We start from the raw sequence: 22,706 nt of genomic DNA, 5'->3' as shown, positions 1-22,706 counted from the left end.
AGTTGCCAAGGAGCTCTATAGAGCAGCTTATTTGAAATGCAAAAGATGGAAATGAAATGCATCACTCCGAATGCTAACCGGTGGGTTTTCCTTCCTATTGGTCTGTAACGAGTCCATCGTACGGGCATCAGCTGAAACACGAGGCTCAGCGGAGCTTTCTCCTCCCTATTAAAAGAAAATCGGAAAATTAGAAACGGGAATTTGTCCGTGGTGCTCGGCAGTGGGCCGGGAGAAGCCGGCCGTGTCGTGCCGTGCCGTGCCGTGCAGTGCTATGCGTGCGGCTGCCCCGCCCGGGCGCGCAGGGGTTACAGGGCGCTGCCGCTCCCCGCCGGGGCGGGCGGGAGCCGCCGCCGCTCCATCCGGGAGCGGCAGGAGCCGCGCGAGGCAGGCCGGGATCTGCCCATATCCGGGCGGCTCCGCGGCGGGGACACTGACAAAATGGCGGCGCCGAACTGAGCGGCCCTAGGCGGCGGCGGGCGCTGGCGGAGGGACCGAGCGGGCGCTGCCGGCATCGCCGAGGGGCGGAGGAAGGGCGGAAGAAAGGGAAGGGCCGCGGCCGGTCGGCGCCGCGCGGGCGGGGCCGAGCTCCGAGCGCCCGGGGCGCTGCCGCCGCCGCCTTCTCGCCTCAGGTAGAGTCCGCCGTGCGCGGGGCCGGAGGGAGGGTCGGGGCGGTAACGGGCCCGCTCCGGCTTGGCCCGGCGTCCTGGGCCCGCTGCGGGACGCGGCCGTGGCAGGAGCCACCTCAGGTGACGGCCTGGGACCGGCGAGGCGACGGAAGCGCAGGTGTCCCAGCGGGGCACGTTCGGGATACTCGGCCCGGCGGTGAAACCCTCCTGGCCTGCGTGGTCCCGGGGAGGCCGGGTCCTGCTGTCCTGCAGCAATCCGCGCCGGCCTGAGCAGCGCAGCGGGGCTTTGGCTGCCCTGCAGTTGTTAGCCGTGAAGATCGCTCGGACGTGCGCCTGAAATGACTCCTGCTGCTCCCGGGAGTACATGTATGTGTACGTAGAAGAGCTGTATCCTGCTAAAGGAGATAGCGGAGCGAAAGAATGGAAACAAACCGAGCGAATGCACAATGTTCCTAGTGTTCAGCTGGCCTCTGGTTCTTTCCAGCTCTGGCTTCTCTGACCATATGTAGTTGTGCTTATGTGCTAATTTCGGGGTCCAGTTTTCTTCTCATCCTATGAAAACTTTTAGCATCAGAAATCCATCCTTTGGGAAATTGATGTTGCAGTTCAATGATTTGTTACCTGGAAGAAGAGCCTCCTTTAGTTGGTCTGAGCCAAGTCCATGCAAACTTAATTTTATGACTTGTGAAGTCTCTGTTACTTTCTTTAACAATGAAGCATTGTGATTATGTATAAAATAAGCTGTTAGAATAGGTACATGAGGGAGGGTACCTAGGTACATCAATATGCGATGTTCACTACTCAGTTGGAAATACGGGCATTGAAAGTATTTTTATAAGGATTTTTAAAGTTAGATTAAAAAGCTGTGTATTTTTACCCTCAGAAAATCATGGGAGTCATTGACAGTTGCATGTTGCCATTCAGAGCATCACAGTCTGTTTTGGGTTGGAAGGGACCTTAGAGATAATCCAGTTCCAGCTCCCTGCCTCTAGACCTGGTTGTTCCAAGCCTCATCAGGCCTGGCCTTGAACACTTCTGAGCTTTCATTCAAGCACTTACTTATATAAGCTTTTATATAATCTTTTATGATTATAATGTAAAAAAACCAAGGTGTTTTGTTTTTTTTTTTTTTCCCTTACAGTTTGACCTGTAAAAGAAAATACTGTATTCCCATATTTTGAAAAGAGGTGAAACATTATTTTCTTCAACTCCTTTAGGGAAGAGGATTTAATCAGCAAAACCAGCTGCATTAACAAACAGATTTTTTAGGGACACAAAACTACAGGAGGGAATAGACATCAGTTCCCATGGATACAGTTGGTGTTTGGTAGTTAGAAGTACAAAGTTGAGATCCATTTATTACTCAGCAGTCAACATCTCTTCTTTTAAAATGTATGCCAATGTCTATAAGCAGAGGTGACTTGTGAATTTTGAGATTCATATATAAAGCAAGGTGAACTGTAGTAATTCCTGTTTTCTGCAGGACTAATTTAATTTGTTTTCTAAGAATTAAGACTTAGTTTAGCATGTACATGCTGGTACCCATCAGTGCTACCAAAAGGAACAACCCACCAAAAAAAAGTTATTTATTTGGGTAAGTTCCTTAGTTTGGTTCATGCTGTGTGGCCTTACAAATAGTTACATTGTCTGTGGTAAGTGGTGGGAGATAAGTGGATTGGCTGGTTTACACTCCTAAACCTAAGCTGCTGCTAAAAATTTGGAGTGCATCTTTATTTTCCAAGACTTTATTTTCCAAGATTTATGATTTTAGTCTCCTGTTAATTTAACCTTGATTTCTCTTAGGCGGTGTTAGATTTATCTATCCCAGCTACCTAAGGTGTAACCATGAAGGGAATACTGCAATACCACATGAAATTTGTAAAATGTGTAGGTGCAAAACCGGTTTTCTCCTGAATTCCAGGCCTTTGGAATTTGCTAAAAACTTATGTATGGGTATTTTGTCAAGTTCCTACTTCATTTTCTTTGGAAAAAAAATTTCTTTGGAAAAAGTATTTTCAATGTGGTCTTAAATACCACATGTTTGGAAAATTATTTTGAAAGTGGCCAAAATTAAATTACATTTTAATAGCTCTTGTGCTGTACTTTCTGCTGATTTCTGGATTTCTTAATACTTTGGGCAGAATTTCACTGTTAATTATTAAAATTCACTCATGTCTGATGATCTCTTCCTTATTCAGTGAGCACTGAAGAACTATATGCTATCAGACTGTGTTAAACATATAACTACCCAACTATGCTCAAGGTTTCAAAGCTATCACAGTGCAAAGAAGGATTGTGAATGCAATTATACCCCTTAAGATTTAGCAAGTTTCATAAGAGAAATTCTCTTATTTCTAAAATAGTTCTCCAAGGAGAATAGGATTAAGTGAATATCCTTTAAGTGTTTCTTTTCACAGTCCTCATTTATGTATTACTTCCCAGCTTTCAGGTTTTATTCATATATGGGTAGCACGAGTATTTAATTAATATAATTTGCATGTGTTTCAGAGAGTTCTTTTTCCTATTAACTTGTCATATTCTCCCTCAATTGCTGAATCACTAATTGGTTTGTGACAGTGAAAGTATTATAGAAATGAAACGTGAATGAAGAAAGAGTGACCTGTGACTAATATGAGAAACGATTAGCAACACAGTAGTAAGGGAGCACTGTGAGTTGGGCTTCAACACTTTAGTTGCCTTTGAAGAAAAGTCAGAGCTGAAACATTTAGTTTATCTTGCACTGTCTTAGTAACTGATCTTCCTCTCTGAAGCAGTAGAGACTGGCAAAGTTTAATTTCATGATACTCTGAAGAGGCAAATGCTCTGCAGTTTCTTCAGTGTTTCACTGTGGTTGCTTTATCCTTTGCCATGCAGTTGCAGTAATAATTAGTGCCCAGCCTGAACACAGAGATTTGAGTTTTCTGCAGACACGGGGCTCTTTCCCTGATGAGTCAGCGCCTTCAAAATGCAAACGTTTTTTATTTGGCTTTTGGCCGAAAATTCTGTTTCCTTTACCAAATGTCATAGCTATGCTCTCAGCGAATTTGATGCTTGAGTTGTTAAACAATTTTACAGTAAAAAAAATCTGATTAAAATTTTCTTTGTTTCTGTTCCTGTTCTCATTTTCCCTTATGTGAAATAAATTTCAAAATTACTTAACTATTGATGAAGACTGGTTCAAGGAGACTTGAGCTAAGAGACTGTGAAAGCCTCAGAATCTGAACCCTTAAACAGATGCAAGTAGCAGATGATACAAGAAGTCATAAAGTTGCATGTAATGAGCCAGGCAAGTCTTTAGTGTTAACAAATGTGACTGCTAGAGAACGGATAAAATCGCTGTAATTACATGCTCTTACTGGTGTACTTCTCACTCTCATCTTTTGCTGGAGCTGGATGTCAGAATCATTGAACAGCAAAGTTATTTGATCCATATCCTGGCTGACCAGGTAGTAGAGTTGGCTCTTCTAGCTACAAAGGTGTTGATGGAGAGAACATAGGTGACAAATGGACACAGGAGAGAGGGGAGGCAAAGAAGCAGTGCTGGCGCACACCAGTGGTTCATATCTGCTCTTGAAAGCTTTGTCCACCACACAGAGCTCTTTACTGTGCCCACATCCTTTGCAATTCAGAACTGTTTAGACTTGAGGCACCTAAAACATTTTTTAACAGACAGTTAAAAACCCAACATGGTTTGTAAATTAGTTTGAGTAAAGACTGCCTGGAGAATTGGCTTAGCATGCTTTTAGTATCTGTGAAGGCAGTGCTGCATGTGAATGTTTCACTACTCCAGTGCTACATTGTGAATTTTTTTACTCCTCTGTTGAATGTGATTTCTTTTGTTTTGTTAACAGAATAGCAGTTTTGAGTTGTGACAAACTCCAGCGCTACAGGAACCAAGGTTTCGCAGCGAAGAGCCACTGCTTTCACAAGTTCTGACATCAGCCAGTCTTCCTTGAATTCTGGTGTGTGCGAGTCCTTGGTGGAGGTTGCATATATACATGTTTTCATGAAGAGAAGTGAGAAGCCAGAAGGTTATAGACAAATGAGGCCTAAAACTTTTCCTGCCAGTAATTATACTGGCAGCAGCCAGCAGATGCTACAGGAAATACGAGAGAGCCTCAGGAATTTGCCTAAACCCTCAGATGCTGCTAAAGCTGATCACAGCATGGGCAAAATGTTACCTGAAGATCCTAGACAAGGCCGAAATCCCCCCAAATTTGTAACATATCACAAGGTTTTGCAGGAGATAAGAAACTCACTTCTGCCTTTTGCAAATGAAGCAACCTCAGCTGTCAAAGGAACATCAGAAGTTAATCGACAGATGCTGCAAGACTTGCAAGCTGCTGGCTTTGATGAGGTGAAGTGTTTTATTTTGAAGATTTGGTGTTCTGCTAGCTATAAACTATTAATGCATGTTGGTCAGGGAATGTTTGAACAGCATGACAAGCAAAAAGCTTCAAAATATGGTAGATTTCTGATTAGGACATGAAGCTGGTAATAGTGGGGGATGTAGAAGAGGACTAGAAGGATTTAGAGAGACTTGGCTTTGTTTTTTTTAGTATCTTGTCCAGATTGTTCCTGTGATAGGTTGTTTTAATTATATAATTTTACGCAGAGAGGACTGGACTCTCTAGAACATGGATTTTGCCTCTGATACTCAAAGTAATTTTGGATTGTGCTCAATGAAAATAGGTTGATAAAATATGGCCGTTCTAAATTGAAAGGCAATACCAAATATTTTCGAAAATAATCTGAAATGTGGTTTCCAGAAAGGAAAAATGAATACACTTACAGATCCTGTGTTTTTACTGGGACCTGCACATCACATAAATCACACTCGTTTTCATGCCTTCTTTGTAAACCTGGGTACAAACGCATGTTTAAAAAGAGCTAGCAAACCACTCATCTTGCCAAAAGAAAAAGGCACAGTACCACAACAGGGATTAACTTTTCAGGCTTGCACTGCTTGCAATAGTGACCAGCTCATGGTTTCTGCTGTCTGTGATGCTTTGGTATTTACAGAGATCTACCTCTACCATGAGTGGGCTTCTCCAAAACTACCAACTGGCTTTTCTTCAGCAGCATCCCAGTGTCAAGTGCTGATACTGGCTTTTCATGTTCCTTTCATTTGATCAGATACACAGTCCAGACTGTGTGTCAAGAAGAATAGAAGGATTTTATAATGATAAATGATTTTTGTAATAATTTTCTCCAGCTCTGTGATTCATTGGTGAGGTTGAGGAAGTTTTTTTGTTGTTGTGTGGGATTTTGGGACAAGGAGGGGTGTGCATTTGTTATTTTAAAGGAGCTTGGTTCTCAGTTCCGTTTTTACAGATTTGAACCTGCAGCTGGTTTTGCAGACTCAAGGTTGTGGTATGTGGCTAGACAATAAATTAGAAAGGTATCTTAAGATGGCATTTTTGTTGGATCCTTTGTGTCTTGAAGCCTTTTGCTTCTACCCTTTGTTCCTGGATACAACTGCAAATTCCCATGACACTTGTGATTATATGGGGCTTTTTTCAGGCACAGTGCCAGCATAAGCCCTTTCTGCCATGTGTTAACCTACAGTTGTGTTGCCACAATAGCCCATATGGCACTGATCCACATACATCCCTAGGAGCAGATATAGCTAAAGTAGGAAAGCGTTTTTCTTGGTTGAGAAGTTTCAAAATGTACTGAATTTTTAATTTTTTTTTCTTACAAATGAAATATCAACAAACGTTCTTGTCATTTCCCCCCACCTGTCAGGTAGTAGGTAGCATTAAGGGATAAAGTGGAACAGATAGATATCAGTAAGTATCAGGTGTGTGTATATAGATAGTTTTATGTATGTATGTATGTATAATAATCAGGGTAGAATGCTATTCATTGTATTTGAGGGTTTTTTTATCCTAAATATCTTACAGAAAAATCTCTTTTGCTTACTCTGGTTCAAGTTAAATCCTCAAATGTTCTGTGTATAGTGATACCCTTTAAGACATTGACTAATTCATATCACAAAGGCGACCAAATTTTTGAGCTAAAAATGTTATGTCTGCTTTTTCTAATGTCAGCTGGTCCGTAAAGATTGCAACAACTTTATTGTATAGGGTTTTTTATTATGAAGTCCTTTTTTAAGGGTTGTATGACCAAACTCTTCTATGACTAGCAAGATGACATGATTTACCTCAGACTGCAGTGCTTCAACTGGTTAACTTTTCTTCTGAACATCCAGATTGCAGTACTATTTTGGATGATCTCTTCTGGAGAAGACATTTAAAATTAGTTCTAAAACAATTGAGAGAAATCAATACTTTGTAAAATTACTTTGGTGAATTTAGTGGAGGATATTTGGCTAAATAACCATGATTTTTGGTTTTTTTTGTGATTTTCTTGCAAATAATTTTTTGTAAATAATTTTGTCTTTAGGATATGGTTATACAAGCTCTTAGACAAACTAACAACCGCAGTATAGAGGCTGCCATTGAATTTATAAGTAAAATGAGCTACCAGGATCCTCGTCGGGAGCAGATGGTTGCAGCAGCAGCAAGACCTGTAAACGCAGGTATGAAACCACCAGGTAGGTGTATCCATGGTGACTCAGTAACTCACTGAGTGTGTTCTTATAGGTGAAACACAGAACATAGTAAATTTTGCCTTCACATGCTCACAATAGAACAGAAATGCTGAGATACAGGGTTTTTTGCTTTTAAAAACAGCATTTTACATATCTGATGTAATCCTTCTGAGAGATAGGCCCATTTGACTGGAGTTTCTTAAGCATTGTTTTATAACTGCATGGTTTTATTACTGTACATAAATATTTTATACAAGGAATGGCATTCAGATCTCATTTTAGTAATTTCTGCTACCTTGCTGATGTGGTGCCTGTGTTTTGTTCTGTGTCAGGCACTGCTTAGAAGTAAGGGCTGAGCATTGAATTCTTTTAAATTTTTTGCCTCTCTTCACACACACTCCCACACAACAGCATTCTGTATGTGTATTTTTGTGTATGTATTTGTCTGTGTGTGTATTTATATATCATATAACTATGATCCTTGTATTTTAGGATGTGATGTTTCAGGATCCCTCTCTGCTTAATTTCCTGCTTGATTCCAGCTTTTGTTTCTATAGTTTTTAAGGCAGGCTTGATGTTCTTAGAGATGTTCGAAGATGGACTATGTCTTTACTAGCAGAGTCAGAATTTTGCCACTTGTTATTATTGCTTTCTGAACAGATGCTAGCACATTTTTAATATGACTTGATGCCTTTTTAGTAGCATACACCTAAAAAAAGAGTAACTTTAAAATGCAGCAGAATTACTGAACTTTTATTAGACTAAAGTTGGGTGCTGAGCTGCTAGCACTGGGGTTAGATTTTAAATCAACAATATAGGTAGGAGGAAAAATTAGTCAGGAGCTGCAAAGAACAGCATCATTTTCCTTTAATCTGTTAAGCAGGATTAGTTGGTGCTTGTATGAAGTTCATAGGTAAATTCCACCATTCAGACATAGTTTTCATTGTTACCTGCAAAAATATAGTAATTAACCTGTTCTTTGAGTGAGGACAGGATGATTTTCAGCAATTAAAGTACTGCATGTGTTTACACTTATTTTAGTGTTAACTTTATAAAAACCACAGTAAGACTACCTGCACCATCAGTTCCTTGTATATTTTGTTTATATGATGCAAAATAGCATCTGCAAAGTAAATATATAGCAGGGTTTTGCTCTGTAAATTTTGCATTCATACAGTTTTAATTTTTGCCTCTATCTACAACACTTTTACTCAAAAAGATACAGCTTTTAAAATTAAAGTACTTAGTCGAATTCTGCCATATGGGAATATAACAAGTCTGGATGATCTGTATGCATAAAAGGGTGCAAGCCTTGATTTTACAGCATTCAGTTAAATTTTAGTTTAGTTTTTAATTAAGTGTTTTGCAAGTGTTAACTGGAAAGGATAGCAACATAACATATTTTTCCATGTTATTTTTTTTTTTGCATTTGTGCTGAACATTCTGAGAGTTTCTTGTACACATGATTAAAAATACATTGTGGGACTAATAATTTTGCATGTTACCATTTTTTTCAACTAAATTTTACATTTTTACTGAAGCAAAATCTATTTTCAGCAAACCAGTTTCTGAAAAATCACTCTCTGGTATTATAGTTTTATCGTTTCAATGTGGGGTTTTTTTTTCCTCTTATATATACACTGAGCATATTAGCATGCAGTGCTGAGTATTGCTAGAAAAAGATTTCATATGTAGTGGATTATATTGTGTCAGAGAATTCAAGTCCTGTTTCTGTAGTAATTAACACAGAAGAAAGTATTCGAAGCAGTAAATAGGAATAATTTCCAATAATGTAAATGCTGTGTTTTCTTCTTGTGGAAGCAGGGGCTGTCCAGCAGTCAGTTAACCGCAAGCAGAGCTGGAAGGGTTCTAAGGAGTCCCTGGTTCCTCAGCGGCACGGCCCTTCCCTGGCAGAGGGTGTGGTTTATCGCTCGGAAAGTCCCAGCTCACAGCCTGATGTAGGAAGGCCATTATCTGGATCTGGCATTGCGGCATTTGCTCAGGCTCATCCTGCCAATGGACAAAGAGTGAATCCCCCACCTCTACCACAGATAAGAAGTGTCACTCCTCCTCCTCCACCTCCTCGGGGGCAGACACCCCCTCCAAGGGGAACTACTCCTCCACCTCCTTCCTGGGAGCCAAATTCTCAAACAAAGCGGTACTCTGGAAACATGGAATATGTCATCTCCCGTATTTCTCCAGTGCCTCCAGGAGCATGGCAGGATGGTTATCCACCTCCACCTATGAATCCTCCTCCTATGAATTCATCTGCACAGGGTCAGAGAGGCATGAGTGCTGTCCCTATTGGCAGGCAACCAATAATCATGCAGAGTTCTGCCAACAGCAAATTTAGTTTTCCTTCAGGAAGAGCGGGAATGCAAAACGGCAATTGTCAGGCAGAATTCATTGTTCACCAGAATGTGGTGTCTGGAAATTCGGTGAGTCGCCAGCCACCCCCGTACCCAATGAATCCAACCAACAGGCAGAGTCCCACAGCACTACAGATGCAGGCAGGAGGATCTGCTCCTCCTTCAGCATACACCAATGGGAATATTCCTCAGGCAATAATGGTGCCAAACAGAAACAGTCACAACCTGGAACTTTACAACACAAATGTGGCTGGAATACCTGCATCCTGGTCACAGCCTTCCCCCATGCAGCCGCAGTCATCTCCGGGCAATGGGCATGACATGCCTGCGTGGCAGCCCAGTATTCCCGTGCGCTCAAACTCCTTCAACAACCATCATGGCAGCAGGCAGAGTCACTCGGGCAGCTCCCAGCCTTCGGCCACCACAGTGACAGCCATAACGCCAGCTCCCATTCAGCAACCAGTGAAAAGCATGCGAGTGCTGAAACCAGAGCTACAGACTGCCTTGGCACCCACTCACCCTTCCTGGATGCCGCAGCCCGTGCAAACTGTTCAGACCATTCCCTTCTCCGACAGTCCCTCTACCAATATGGCAGTTATGTCTCCTGTTGCAGAGGCTCCAAATTACCAGGGTCCCCCACCACCTTACCCTAAACACTTGTTACATCAGAATCCTTCTGTCAATCTGTATGAGGCAGGACCCAAGCTCAACAAGGAGGAGCCACCTCCTTTATCCAGGGAGGATGAGAATGAAAAAAATTACGAATGTGTTGATTCAACAGATAAGGAAAAGAAACAAATTACAACCTCACCTGTTCCTGTTAGAAAAAACAAGAAAGATGAAGAAAGAAGAGAGTCTCGCATTCAAAGTTATTCCCCTCAAGCCTTTAAATTCTTCATGGAGCAGCATGTGGAGAATATACTCAAGTCACACCAGCAACGTTTGCACAGGAAAAAACAGCTAGAGAATGAAATGATGCGGGTAAACTCCTCCTTCTTTCTAAATCTATGACTAAACTCTTCTTGTATTACTTTAATAAGATATATCTTAATTGTAGAATTAAATAGTACAGATAAGTAGAAGATTTAGAACTTTAGTATTGAAATTTATTTTTAATCTCTGTATTTGAGATGTGGCAGGTTTCTTCCATGTCTTGTTTATGTATTTAATTTTCTTCTTAGAAATTGATTTTTAAGTAAGTTTTTGGACGTCTAAGGTAATTTGTATGGCCAACATACAGTAAGGTAGCAGAAGCAAAACAATTGTTACATGAACTGAGATGTAGCTACATGGCTCGAAGCTTTTTGTTATGGGTTCTACTTAGTCCTGATTTTTGAGTTATAGACAATATTTTAATGATTTTTAAAAATATTTCTGTTTTTTAAACTAAATACTGAAGGTACAAGCAAACTGGTGACAAGTTGCAGGCTGGCTAGTGCTTTTATATAGACATGCAAACAGTAATATTATTTACATTCTGAAGTTTGTTATCAGTGGGGATAGTTTTTTAAAGTTCAAATAAAAAAAAACATTTAAAGGTTAGTTGGGGTTTTCTTAGAATGAAAGAGATGATATCTTTTGTCCAATTATTTTGTAATCTGCACTTTAAATGTATCCGTTTTTCACATGTATCTGTTTTATAATTATGCCCTTCAAGAGCAATTGAAGGGCATTAGTTATAAAGCAAATACATGTGAAATCAACTTTTTTATGCCTGCATGGAGTCAGTGGTCTATTTCTAGTGTTTCAGTGTTCTGTTAAACCAAATCAAAAGGGTAAAAGCTAGAGCTGATAAACATATGTCATTTCAAAAGAGAAAACAGTGGGAAGTAGTGAAACTAAGATTTGCAGAAAGGTGAAATTGAGATGAGTCACACAAATCTATTTCTTAACAATTGTGGTTGAAAGTTTGACATAAGTATGATGTTCTTTATATTTATTTTATGAGAGTATGTATTTGGCTTATACCACTTTCTTGACATGCTGTTTTTATAAAATCTATGTTTTCTTACTCTTTGAAAATTCTTACTGTAAGTGTTTGCTTAATCACAAATATGTAAATGTTAGCAAGATTTCATCCTGGAACTCTTACTAGATCTTTATTCTTAGTCTTCTCTCTTTCCTTTTTCACTTCACTAACAGCTGATTTAAACTGTTAAGGTGTGGGAAGCTTTCCTGAACTCTGTAGCCTCCATCCCTGTGTAGACAAGTAAGATTCTGAAGCAACAGTGTTTCTTAAGAATAGCATGATCCCTTTTTAGAGGGCTTTGCATGCAACCCTGCATCAAAATTAAGCATGAATTTATTTTGGCTATTTTTTGAGTACTTAAATGTAAGATTATAATTAATGTTGATTTGCAAACTTCACTTTCCCTTCTTACTGTGTTGTGTTCTGTAGTATGTTAGAATAAGTATTACTTATATAAAAGCACTGATATAACTTCTCTTGATATTTTTCTTGTGCTTTTAAAGCACCTTAGTAAGAGTATTTTATACTATTTATAATATTAATGCTAGAGTTTTATAGTTTATGCTGGATTTAAAGCTGGGATGTTTAATTACAGGCTGGAGGGTGGAAGATGGGTTATTGTGCTGCAGCAGACCTCTCCTTTTTCATAAGCATACAGGAGAGAAATGCCACAACAATAAAGTATATTTTGGACCTTCATGAGAAGGAGAAAGGGAAATTATTTATTTTCAGAAAGTTTTAAGAAGATAAGCAAATATTGAATCCCTTCTTTTCTGCCCTTTGAATTTTGAAAGAAAAAAACTCAGAATGCACCTGTGAAAATACCTGCTTTCACCAGATGCTGTATTTCTAGCATATGTGACATATTTCTATGGTGTCAGGTCTAGGAGTAGAGTGGTCACAAAAGTGTTTGATTTAGATGTCTGAGTTTAGCCAAGAATTATAATAGGTGTCTTTCCTGCAAAGAGAAGCTTAAGTCATCCTTTAATAAAGGCACAGCAAGATGAGAAAAAAACAAAATGAGAACAAACTGTGTGATGATAGAGAGCCAGTCAGGAAAGTTTTGGTGTCTGCTATCTTCTTGAAATGATTGGAGATGCACATGCAGAAAGGTTTGTGCAGCTGACAGTTTGCTAATTTTTGGTAAATGCTGAAGCTGAGGAGAGTTCGAGGGAAAATACAGCAATTTTGAGAGAATGTAATTAACATTTGGTTTAGTGGATGTTAGGGAAAAATGAAGGTGGGTTGAGGGAAGAGATGACAAATTGTAGTACCTGGGCTAGTTATTTACTATAAAATGGTTCAGATGCAAGAGCTAGAAAGCAGGTAGAAGAAAGCAAACCTTTCCAAAACCAGGGTTTTGGAGACTCTTTGTATGTCTTGCAGTGCTTAATTATTGTATTGAGTCTCATTCTTAGGGGGTTGTTGCTATGTAGGTTTTATTCTTTGCCAGCTTTATCAGTGATGGGTGGGGTTCAGTTTGTGTCAGGTGGGTCTGTACTGAGATGAGCTTTAGGATTCAGGTGGGCCTTAAGAGGGTGACCCACCATTGTCTGAACTTTTCCAGACTCTGGTCTTCAGCTGTCTTCTTGATGTTTGTAAGTCTTAAAAAAATCCTTCCTTCTGTGTTGAAGTGTGCCTTAAGCCTGTTCATTAGTGGAAAATTTCAGATGTTTCGGTCTTGGAAGACGCAGATGTTCCTGCAATAAGACAATTTTTTGATTCAAAACGTGTAGTTGAACCTATTTCCCATACCAGTCTTGAAACTACGGCTAACCAGTCCTAACTACTGCCTATCTGATGTCTACAAAAAATTTTGTTTCAAATTTGAGACAACCTTCCCCATTTCAATCCTACCAAATTTGTATAACTTGTGAAATTCATTTGAGTAGACGAGCATATTGTATGCATTTTCCTAATTGCATCTCCTTTGGATCCATTTTTGTATGATGCCTGTAAGAAGTTTTATGTTTTCTAACAGTATTTTCTTTAATAGGTGACATATAGTAACTTGTGAAAGCATTTTTAGAATACTGAATGATATCTAATTGAGGGGGTTTTTTGCCTTTTTTATCAGTCGCATCTATTATGTTTCAAGTTATGTTGGAAGTCAGGCAAGGCCAAAGTAATCTATTAACATACAGTCTATACAGGCCTAGACTAGTTACTTAGTCCTGTTGATGGTTCTGAATACTGCTATGCAGACAGTATCTCACATATTTGAAGCTTTAAAGAGACAGAAGCAGCAAGATTTGGTATCAAGAATCGGTAAGATGTTACAGTAAGAAATGGAAAGCTTTTAGAATAGTGCTTGAGTACAGTTGAGATGTTTGCAGGGGTTCAGTGTGGCCATGTTTGAATTTATGATCAACATGTCTATGAAAAAATAAGGAAGTATGCTATAGGTTGAACTTGGAAATCATTGGTGTGGGATGGTGATTTCAAGCCAGGTAGGCAGATAAAATAATTGCGATGCTGTGAGAAAAATAGCATATAGTAATTTGAAAATGCTGTCAGAAAACAAAAGAAGGAATGAACATTAGGCTACATGGTGCTAGTGTCACAGAGAAAAAATATTAAAAAAATTGAAGACAGATTCTATTCACATTAAAACAAAGAAGAAGGATTATTCTCATTCCAGGCCCTGAAATTTGCTGAGAAAAATGGCACTAGAATTGAATGGGACTCTTAAGGGAATTGAAACCAGCAAAAATATACTGGGAGGGCACGCATGTTGGAGTACAATGAGAGTGATCTATGTGGTTCTTGTAGATAAGGGTTTCCATGCTGTAGGTGATGAGTTGTGTGTGGTCTGAGTGTTTCAGCTGTCAAAATGTTGGTCTCATTGGCTGGAACATCAGGGATGTTCAGTCAAGATAGGGATATGTATGCAGATAGGAGCCCAGAGAAGATCCTGTTGGGAGGAGTGAGCCACTTCAGAAGGAGGTGCTCTGCTCATCTGGTTCCTAGGCAGAGTGGAGAGCAGTGGTGAGGGTGTGAGCAAAGCCCTGTTAGAAAGGGGTGCATTATGTGATAAGAGGGAATATCAGTTGGTCCAGGCGTGTGGCAGAGGTGTGGGCGGGCAGTAAGAAGCAGTGCCAGTAGGATCTGTTTTGGGTAGCTACATGTGGAAGTGAGAGAGTGAAAGGGAGTGCATACTCCCTCCTGCAGCTGAAATTCTTGAGCATGGTCTGGAAGTTCAGTGACTTCTGCTCCAGTTAGCCTGCCTTTCCCATGGCAGTTCCTTAGCCCTCAGCAACTTACAGCTCCTAGACATGTCTTGGCTTTCTTTAACCCTCGAAAGAGAATCAGGGAGGCGGCTGATGCACACTGTTACTCGGATAATATTATTTGCAGTAGTTTTTATCAGTAATTTGTAAATTACCATTCTTAAGAATGTAGTCATCCCTTCTCTAGAACTCCTGGTGCATGGCACCTTGTGCATTTTGCTGTTGAAAATGAACACATTTCAGTTTTTTATCACTCCTATATGTTTTCATAGAATCCTAATGTATAAATTAAAACAATACCAAATCCCTGTAAGTAGTATTTCTTGTGCTGTGTATAAGTATTTGGTTTGCTTTGCCTAAGCCTTGTAATTAATTATGAGAAGATCACCAAGAATTAAGAGTACTGTTCACTCTTCAGATTTAACTCTGTTTGCTGCACAGGTTGGATTGTCACCAGAAGCCCGGGATCAAATGAGGAAAATGTTGTGCCAGAAAGAGTCAAATTACATTCGGCTAAGAAGAGCTAAAATGGACAAGTCAATGTTTGTAAAAATTAAAACCCTGGGAGTTGGTGCATTTGGAGAAGTTTGCCTAGCAAGAAAGGTGGATACTAATGCTCTCTATGCAACAAAGACTCTGAGGAAAAAAGATGTCTTGCTTAGAAATCAAGTTGCTCATGTTAAAGCTGAGCGGGATATCCTTGCAGAAGCTGATAATGAATGGGTAGTTCGCCTGTACTATTCATTCCAAGATAAGGACAATTTGTACTTTGTAATGGACTACATTCCAGGAGGTGATATGATGAGTCTCCTAATTAGAATGGGTGTCTTCCCAGAAAATCTGGCACGATTCTACACAGCAGAACTGACGTGTGCAGTTGAGAGTGTTCATAAAATGGGCTTCATCCACAGAGATATTAAACCTGACAATATCTTGATAGACCGTGACGGTCACATCAAACTGACTGACTTCGGGCTCTGTACTGGTTTTCGGTGGACCCATGACTCAAAATACTACCAGAGCGGTAAGAGAAATACAGGTATTCCTTACAAGGAATTAATTTATAAATGAGTAGAAAGATGACTGTGCTGTGTCCTTTATGAGAAGGTTTAAGTAGGCTTTTCAAAATCCTACTTGATTACTTGAAACAACAGCTAAAGAAAAAGGTGGAGTGAAAGAGAAGTCACAGTTTTGAGAGTGGTAAAATACAGTTTCCAAAAATAAAAATATACCTTCAAAAACAAGGTTTAAATTACTTCTGATTAGTTTTTCTCAAAATGTTAGGTATCTTAGCCCAGACTGTTACACAGTCTCTGGTGAGAAGATAAAGATTTAAAATATGATTTTTCTTTTTTTTTTTTTGGTGATTTAAATGTTAGAGGTTTATGTTTACTCAAATGTTAAAACAATATACACCTTATACACCCAATGTAGTGATATTAAGAAAAATCTGAAAAGTATTAAGATCGGTATTTTCTCAGAGTTATGTCAAAAATTCGCTTAAAAAAATTGTATCCTCAGAGGTTGGTATTTTATATCATAAACAAAAATCAACGTCTTGATGTTGATTTCTGTTTTAACTCTCATCTTCAGTATTGAAAGTGAAACAGATTCTGTCTTGTAACACAGAATGTTAATGGATAAAGAAAATTTCATATTAGATAAGAGCTAAAGTAATCATCCTCAGTTTTGCTATCGTTGTCGCTCCATGGCAGGTGATCACGCCCGTCAGGACAGTATGGATTTCAGCAGTGAGTGGGGTGACCCGGCCAACTGCAGGTGTGGGGATCGGCTGAAGCCGCTGGAGCGCAGGGCTGCACGGCAGCACCAGCGCTGCCTGGCCCATTCCCTGGTGGGCACACCCAACTACATTGCACCTGAAGTGTTGCTACGAACAGGTAATGAATGTGGTTTTGTACTGCAGTCTCACTGCAAAGTGGCTGGAACTCAGGTGTCCTGCTACGCTTCTCCCACACTCCCCCTTCTCCCTAGGATGTGATACTTTAACAAAAGAATAAATATTTGTTAATATGGAAATCTTAAGTATTGAATTCTCTTCTGAATTTTTTTGTTCTTAGAAATTAGAGATTAAAACTATACAAAGGCTTGACTACCTTATTGGAACTTTATTTCAGGTTACACACAGTTGTGTGACTGGTGGAGTGTTGGAGTAATTCTCTTTGAGATGCTAGTGGGGCAGCCTCCATTCCTGGCACAAACGCCACTGGAAACACAAATGAAGGTAACTTTAAAAATCTGGTATTAACAGTCTGAAAAAGGCTTGAAACTTACATAGTCTTACTAATTTGTAGTGAAAACAAAGGTGATGCTTGAGAGCACTGCCTGTCCAAGCATGTTATAAACTGAAGATTTTAAACTTTACGTTACTGTGGAGGTGCACCTAATTTATAAAGAGACTTCTGGAGTCACATTTGTAACTTTTCTGGTCGTACAGTAAACATGTCAACTAAAAATCACATCTTGTCTTAGCCCTTCACTGTTTGTTCCAGTTGTTGTTCCCTTTCCCCTTCCCTCTTCCAGTATCTATGTGTTCTTTTCTCACCTCTTGGCTTCCATGCCTGTTTGCCTGCAGAGGATTTCCTTTGGTGATGTACATGCAGGTGCTTAGCATGGGAAGGTGGAGGAGCAGCAGATGACTGCCTGCTCAGGGCTACTGACAGCTCAGAGCCTTTGGTCCCTTCCTTCCTGAGCCCCTGCTGTTTCAGAGAAATCCTCAAAGCGGTCTTTGCATGCGCAATTTTTTGCAAAATTGCATTCAGGTGGCTCAAATGTAGTGCAGTATTGATTTTTGATTTTTTTTTTTTTTTAACTTGAAATCTCCTAGGCTTTACAGTACATCATATAACTCAAAACTTCTCTGCCTCATCTTTTTAGGATTGTAAGCCATGTGCCTAATCTCAGGTCCAAGATTTTATGGTATCTTTGTTGGTTTATAGCAGGGGTCTTGCATGCCAGACTCTAGTTTAGATTTGGAATGTGAATAAACTTTGCCTGCATTTTGCCAGATTTCCAGGCAAAATATTTCTCATCTTTCTGAAAGAGCAGCTTCATGTTTTCCCCTCTACTGTGAAAAACCTCAGACATACTGAATTATATCTTTGTGGTCATTTGTTTTGTTTTGTTGTTTTAATGTATTTTTCCTTTTTTTTGAAATTATAAATAAATAACACATCTTCTTGCTTTTAAGGTTATCAACTGGCAAACCGCACTTCATATTCCACCTCAGGCTAAATTGACTCCAGAGGCCTCTGACCTCATTATTAAACTCTGCCGAGGGCCAGAAGATCGTTTGGGCAAAAATGGTGCAGATGAAATAAAAGCTCATCCATTTTTCAAAACAATTGATTTTTCAAGCGATCTGCGGCGACAGTCTGCTTTCTACATTCCCAAAATTGCTCATCCTACGGACACGTCAAACTTTGATCCAGTTGATCCAGATAAATTGTGGAGTGATGATGATAAGGAGGGGAACAGAAATGATACCCTCAATGGGTGGTACAAAAATGGAAAACATCCTGAACACGCTTTTTATGAGTTCACCTTCCGAAGGTTTTTTGATGACAATGGTTACCCATACAACAATCCAAAGCCCATTGAGTATGAGTATGGTAGTTCCCAAAACTCAGAACAGCAGTCAGATGATGATGATGATGATGAACAGGCAAGTAGAGGAGTTCAGAGTCGTGATCTGGTTTATGTTTAGTAGAGCAGTAAAGGTCAAAAATTAAATAATCAATTTTGCAGCTTTAGATTTTGAAAAGTCTCTTCCTTTAAGAGAACTGAAAGAAGATTACTAGGGTAAATATGTGCACACTTCTTTTTAAATGCTAAAAAAATTATTTCTTACTTTCCCTCTCTGTACATTTTGTTTCCCGAGAATACAGGGAAATCCTTCTTGAGAATTAATTTATTCCAGTGATGTTAATTGTTTATTTAGAAAAGATTTGATGTTAGGTTAAAAAAATCACTTGAATATTGTTATTGGTCCTCTGTACTCTAAGTACTCAAAATAGGAAATAGTGATTTTTTTTTTCCCTAAGATGCCTGGTATCTATTTATACATATAGTGAATAATCTTAGAGAACAAATCTCTGCTTCAGAATTTTTAATCACAGTTTTTCCATGCATTGACCAAATATAAAACCTGCTTTATGCTAATAAAGTTCTCTTATACATTTCTGAAGAGAAAAAAAAGGCTGCTGTACCCTCACTTCTCACTGTATTTAGCGTTATTAATCACAGTGTTGGAAAAACAGCCATCTATCTGGTGAAATGTTTCCAGCTGCTGTGGGAGTGGCCTAGTTCTCAGCTTTGAAACAAAAAAGTGTCAGTCTTGGCTATAGTATGATTGTAAGATGATAAACTATTTTATTAAATAGTAATTGGCTTTGATATTAGTAACACTGTAGCATGTGACTGCTACTCTCAAAGCAGGACTGCTCACTCAGAAACAACTTGATTTTCTCTTGTCATCAGTTCTCCTATAGATGTAAGAGGAAAAGAAGCCTTAGAAACAACACTTTCTGAAATCTAGTTCAATTTTCTGACTACAACCAAACGGTAAAGTGTGTACAGTGCTGCTTCAGTTGGAATTTTTAGTTTGAAAAATAAATTTTAGAGTAGTGTCTTTATGATAAATTTGAGATAGTAATGGGAAAATATTCTAAATTATGACTTCTGAGACTTGTTGTGGAGACCCATTTGCCTTGGCTGGAACAGTTTGCTCCTGGTTACACAGGCACTGAGGAGAAGGGCTGTGCACAGGTCTGTCTGAGCTGGCAGTACAGTTTCAATGCTCTGTCTTTCACAGCCTGGTTCAAAACAGAATTAGGAACTTACAGCTGTGCCTGCTGCCTTCTGCATTAGTTTCCATAATTTCCAGCATCAGATGCTCAGGTATCTCCTAGGGTCTCATGGAGGGTACTGAGCCTGTTGAATTTATCTGGAGCAGGGATGGGAGCATCACTCTAAGCAGCTTCACTGAGACAAGACCAGGAGTTAAGTGTTGAAAGGCAGAAAGAATTATGGTTTTGCCACTATTCTTCTTTTTCCTAAAATAAACACAGTGGTAAAAAAAATGCACTGCTATTTTTAGTAAACTTAGTGTCTTTTGAAACATTTCTTCTGCGTTGGAATTTAATTCCAATGGATAATCTTATAACATGCATGTAAGCATTACTGTTATCCTAAATTATTATTTGTGCCATTGCAATGGCATTTCAACTATCTAAACATCATGAAATTGGTGTTCATAGCTGTTCTTGCAGCCAACATCAGTGACCAGTTTACTTTTCTCACCAGGCTGGTTTGTTTGCTTATGGCCATTTGTTCTCTTTTTGTGCTCCAGTCCAGTGTCTCTGTTTGTGCCAGTGCAGCTGTCTCTAGTGCTGTCTTAAATACTGGATCACTGAAGAAAGTGCTTGTTGGTTAGCATGTGGAGTTTCCTTTCTTGTTAGGGTGGTCATTTGAGCAGTCCAGTTTCTGGTGTGGTCCAGAAATTATTTTTATTGACGTAACTGAGGGAACTGCAGCAGGTTGGCAGTGAGGATGCTTCTTAAATGTACTTTGTCACAGAAGAAAATGTTTGTGGAAGTTCACCCCTCAGCTGTGAAGTGTTTATAATGGTTAGAAGATGGTTATAAGAAGTTGTTTTCTCAAACAAGTAGTTAGTTCGTTGCTTACTATAATGAAAAAGAGTTTGCAGCTTAATAAAACAATTCCTGTTCTGCCTTTCCCACAGCTGCTGAAATAGAGTAGCTTTTAAGATTATTTTCATTTAGCTTAATTATTATAAAATGGCTGCAGTGCATAACTACTCCATTTTATATATTATGTAAAAAAGATTGCTTTTCATGTAAATAAACTTGAAAGATTATCCTCCTTCATAGTAAGTATCCCAGTAAAACTGGTCTACTTGTCTTGGAGCAAAGTATAATATATTGCTGGTTAAAGGTAGTTTAATCAAGCCTGCCTCACCATTTTTGAAGTGCAGAGAAAATAATATCAATTCATTAAATTGACTCTTAAAATTGCCTTTTCATCTGAGTATATTTCTCCTCTGCCTGCACTATACTATGGTGTATTCCTGTTTAATACTATTACTGATCCTGGCAATTTAAAAATAATTCTAAAAAAGAATAAATAAGTGTCCTGTAAAGGCACCATAGGTCTAAAAAGAAAAACCAATTGCTTTTATTAAAGGAAATCATTGAGTCTTTTAAGGACATGTGCAAGTACTGGAACACTAAATACTCTTTTGCTTTTCTTAAACAAATGCAGGAAGTGCTCACAACTTTAGAATTTGGTAGATGCTTCTGGCATTTTCTAATTTCATGTGTTAGAAGTTTTAATGTTCCTTGTTTGAATTTCGCCACCGATATGCTGCAGTATTATGTATTTCCTTGCAAAAAGTGCAGTTCATTGCAGTCCAGGTTCTCCTCTGACAAAGTTAGTTACACATGAATGTTGTCACAGCTCTCCAGCATACTCTGCCTTACCCATGTTTTGAAACTTGACGTTTCATACATAGATTCAGAGTCTGTTGAGATTCTTCATAGTTGCTGCTTAAAACATGGGTGTTTCACTGGTGACCTACAATGGGGATTGGTTTGTACAGGCAGTGGAGAAGAGAGGCTCCTAGCCAGCAGCTGTGGAATTCTGCAGTGAGTTTTAGTTCAGGTTACCTTTACTTTGTAAAGCATGAAAACAAGTTTCTCTTTTATGTGCCCTTGTATACATATTAATTGTATTTATAAAATGTTCTATAATCCTATAACTTGTACTGTAAATACTATTTGATATTCAGTGGCATTCTATCCTCGGGCAGGCCCTCTTGCTGTATCTTTTCTATCCTCGATTTGTAATAGAATCTATAGAATTTATGGCTAGAAAGTCTCTTTGAGACTGGTGTATCTTCTGCTGTTGCAAAAACTGTGAGTGGGAATGATTTATTTAGACTCCTTTTAATATTATTCAGCCCATAGGCAGTGCAGTGGGTGGGTTCTTAGATTATGCTGCTGTCACTGAAGATACTAGTAGGCTTTTGTTTCAGATGTTGTGGGTGTTTCAGATCAGACCTTTAAATCTGTTTGCTTTATTTCAGCCAAAGCAAAAAAGATAATGAATTGGGTCAATGTCATAGTAAAATGTTTTGAATGCCTTAAGATGGTCATAATAAAGGCACTATTCAAGTTTACTGATTTATATATATCTCTATAGATATATATAGACATACTCTGTGTGTATATGTATATATAATGTCCTTTTTGTATTATAAGACTGTCAGTTCTTTTGGATTCTCCTATTAAATGCATAGACCATCCCACAATTCTGCCAGAGTGGATCATTCATTTATTCTGTGTCTAGCTGGTAAACGTAACAATTTCACATTATCTCATGGCCATAGTAAGTTATTCACTGGGTTTTTGAGTGTTCTTTACTTGTCTCGGTCATGACCTGGGCATCCCCTTTTGCCAGGTCTCTGCATTCCTGCAATCCAGCTACATGTGTGCCATGTGATCTCTGAATGCCCATTGGCACATTTGGGTCTTAGGGGCTTATGGGATGCTGGCTTGGACCACGATCTCTAAGACCCCTGATGTTTGTATGAAAGGAATGTGCATCTTTGCTGACTTTTTCAGTAGGTACACTGGAGCATCCATCCACTTCTTCCAGGAGTGCCCAGCAGTTGAGCAGCGGAGGCTTCCTTGCCCCTGCTGACTGAACACACAGCATGTGTGTTTGACCTGGGGGATGGGATGGGATGTGAGTGGGTGGTAGCACTGACACCTTCTTAAAAGTTATTTTAGAATAAGGGAAGGAATTCTAGCTCTCATGAACAGCCTAACTGAATTATCTGCTACTGGTAGTCAGTGACATTCCTGAGTTATAAACACTGTTCCTGTTTTCTCAGAATCAGTTTCTGTAGTGTAACAC

At 39.3% G+C, this 22,706-nt stretch overlaps 1 protein-coding gene across 4 annotated transcripts; it reads left to right on the top strand.

Annotated features, from left to right (window-relative positions):
- The first annotated feature begins 574 nt into the window (after positions 1-574).
- LATS1 (large tumor suppressor kinase 1) lies at positions 575-22,088 on the top strand. 4 transcript variants are annotated; one of them, XM_084202090.1, is made up of 8 exons: positions 575-629; positions 4,478-4,983; positions 7,035-7,170; positions 9,007-10,532; positions 15,192-15,774; positions 16,466-16,648; positions 16,886-16,992; positions 17,959-22,088. In XM_084202090.1, the coding sequence occupies exons 2-8, from the start codon at positions 4,633-4,635 to the stop codon at positions 18,472-18,474; spliced, it is 3,402 nt and encodes a 1,133-aa protein (XP_084058216.1). In that variant the 5' UTR covers positions 575-629; positions 4,478-4,632; the 3' UTR covers positions 18,475-22,088. The 4 variants fall into 4 exon arrangements, with proteins under 4 accessions (XP_084058216.1, XP_084058215.1, XP_084058214.1 ...); XM_084202089.1 differs by having other exon boundaries at positions 9,004-10,532; XM_084202088.1 differs by having other exon boundaries at positions 7,035-7,185.
- The last annotated feature ends 618 nt before the right edge of the window (positions 22,089-22,706 follow it).

This window comes from Fringilla coelebs (assembly GCF_963513975.1).
Source record: "Fringilla coelebs genome assembly, chromosome: 3".
In the NCBI taxonomy this organism is placed as follows: domain Eukaryota; kingdom Metazoa; phylum Chordata; class Aves; order Passeriformes; family Fringillidae; genus Fringilla; species Fringilla coelebs.
This window is presented reverse-complemented; position numbering and strand designations above follow the sequence as displayed.

Bases quoted from the DNA above. Each gene is read 5' to 3' on its own strand.
- LATS1 (XM_084202087.1), top strand. From the start codon at position 4,633: ATGAAGAGAAGTGAGAAGCCAGAAGGTTATAGACAAATGAGGCCTAAA. The intron at 4,984-7,034 runs GTGAAGTGTTTT...TTTTGTCTTTAG, and splicing joins AAGCTGCTGGCTTTGATGAG to GATATGGTTATACAAGCTCT. The intron at 15,775-16,465 runs GTAAGAGAAATA...GCTCCATGGCAG, and splicing joins CTCAAAATACTACCAGAGCG to GTGATCACGCCCGTCAGGAC.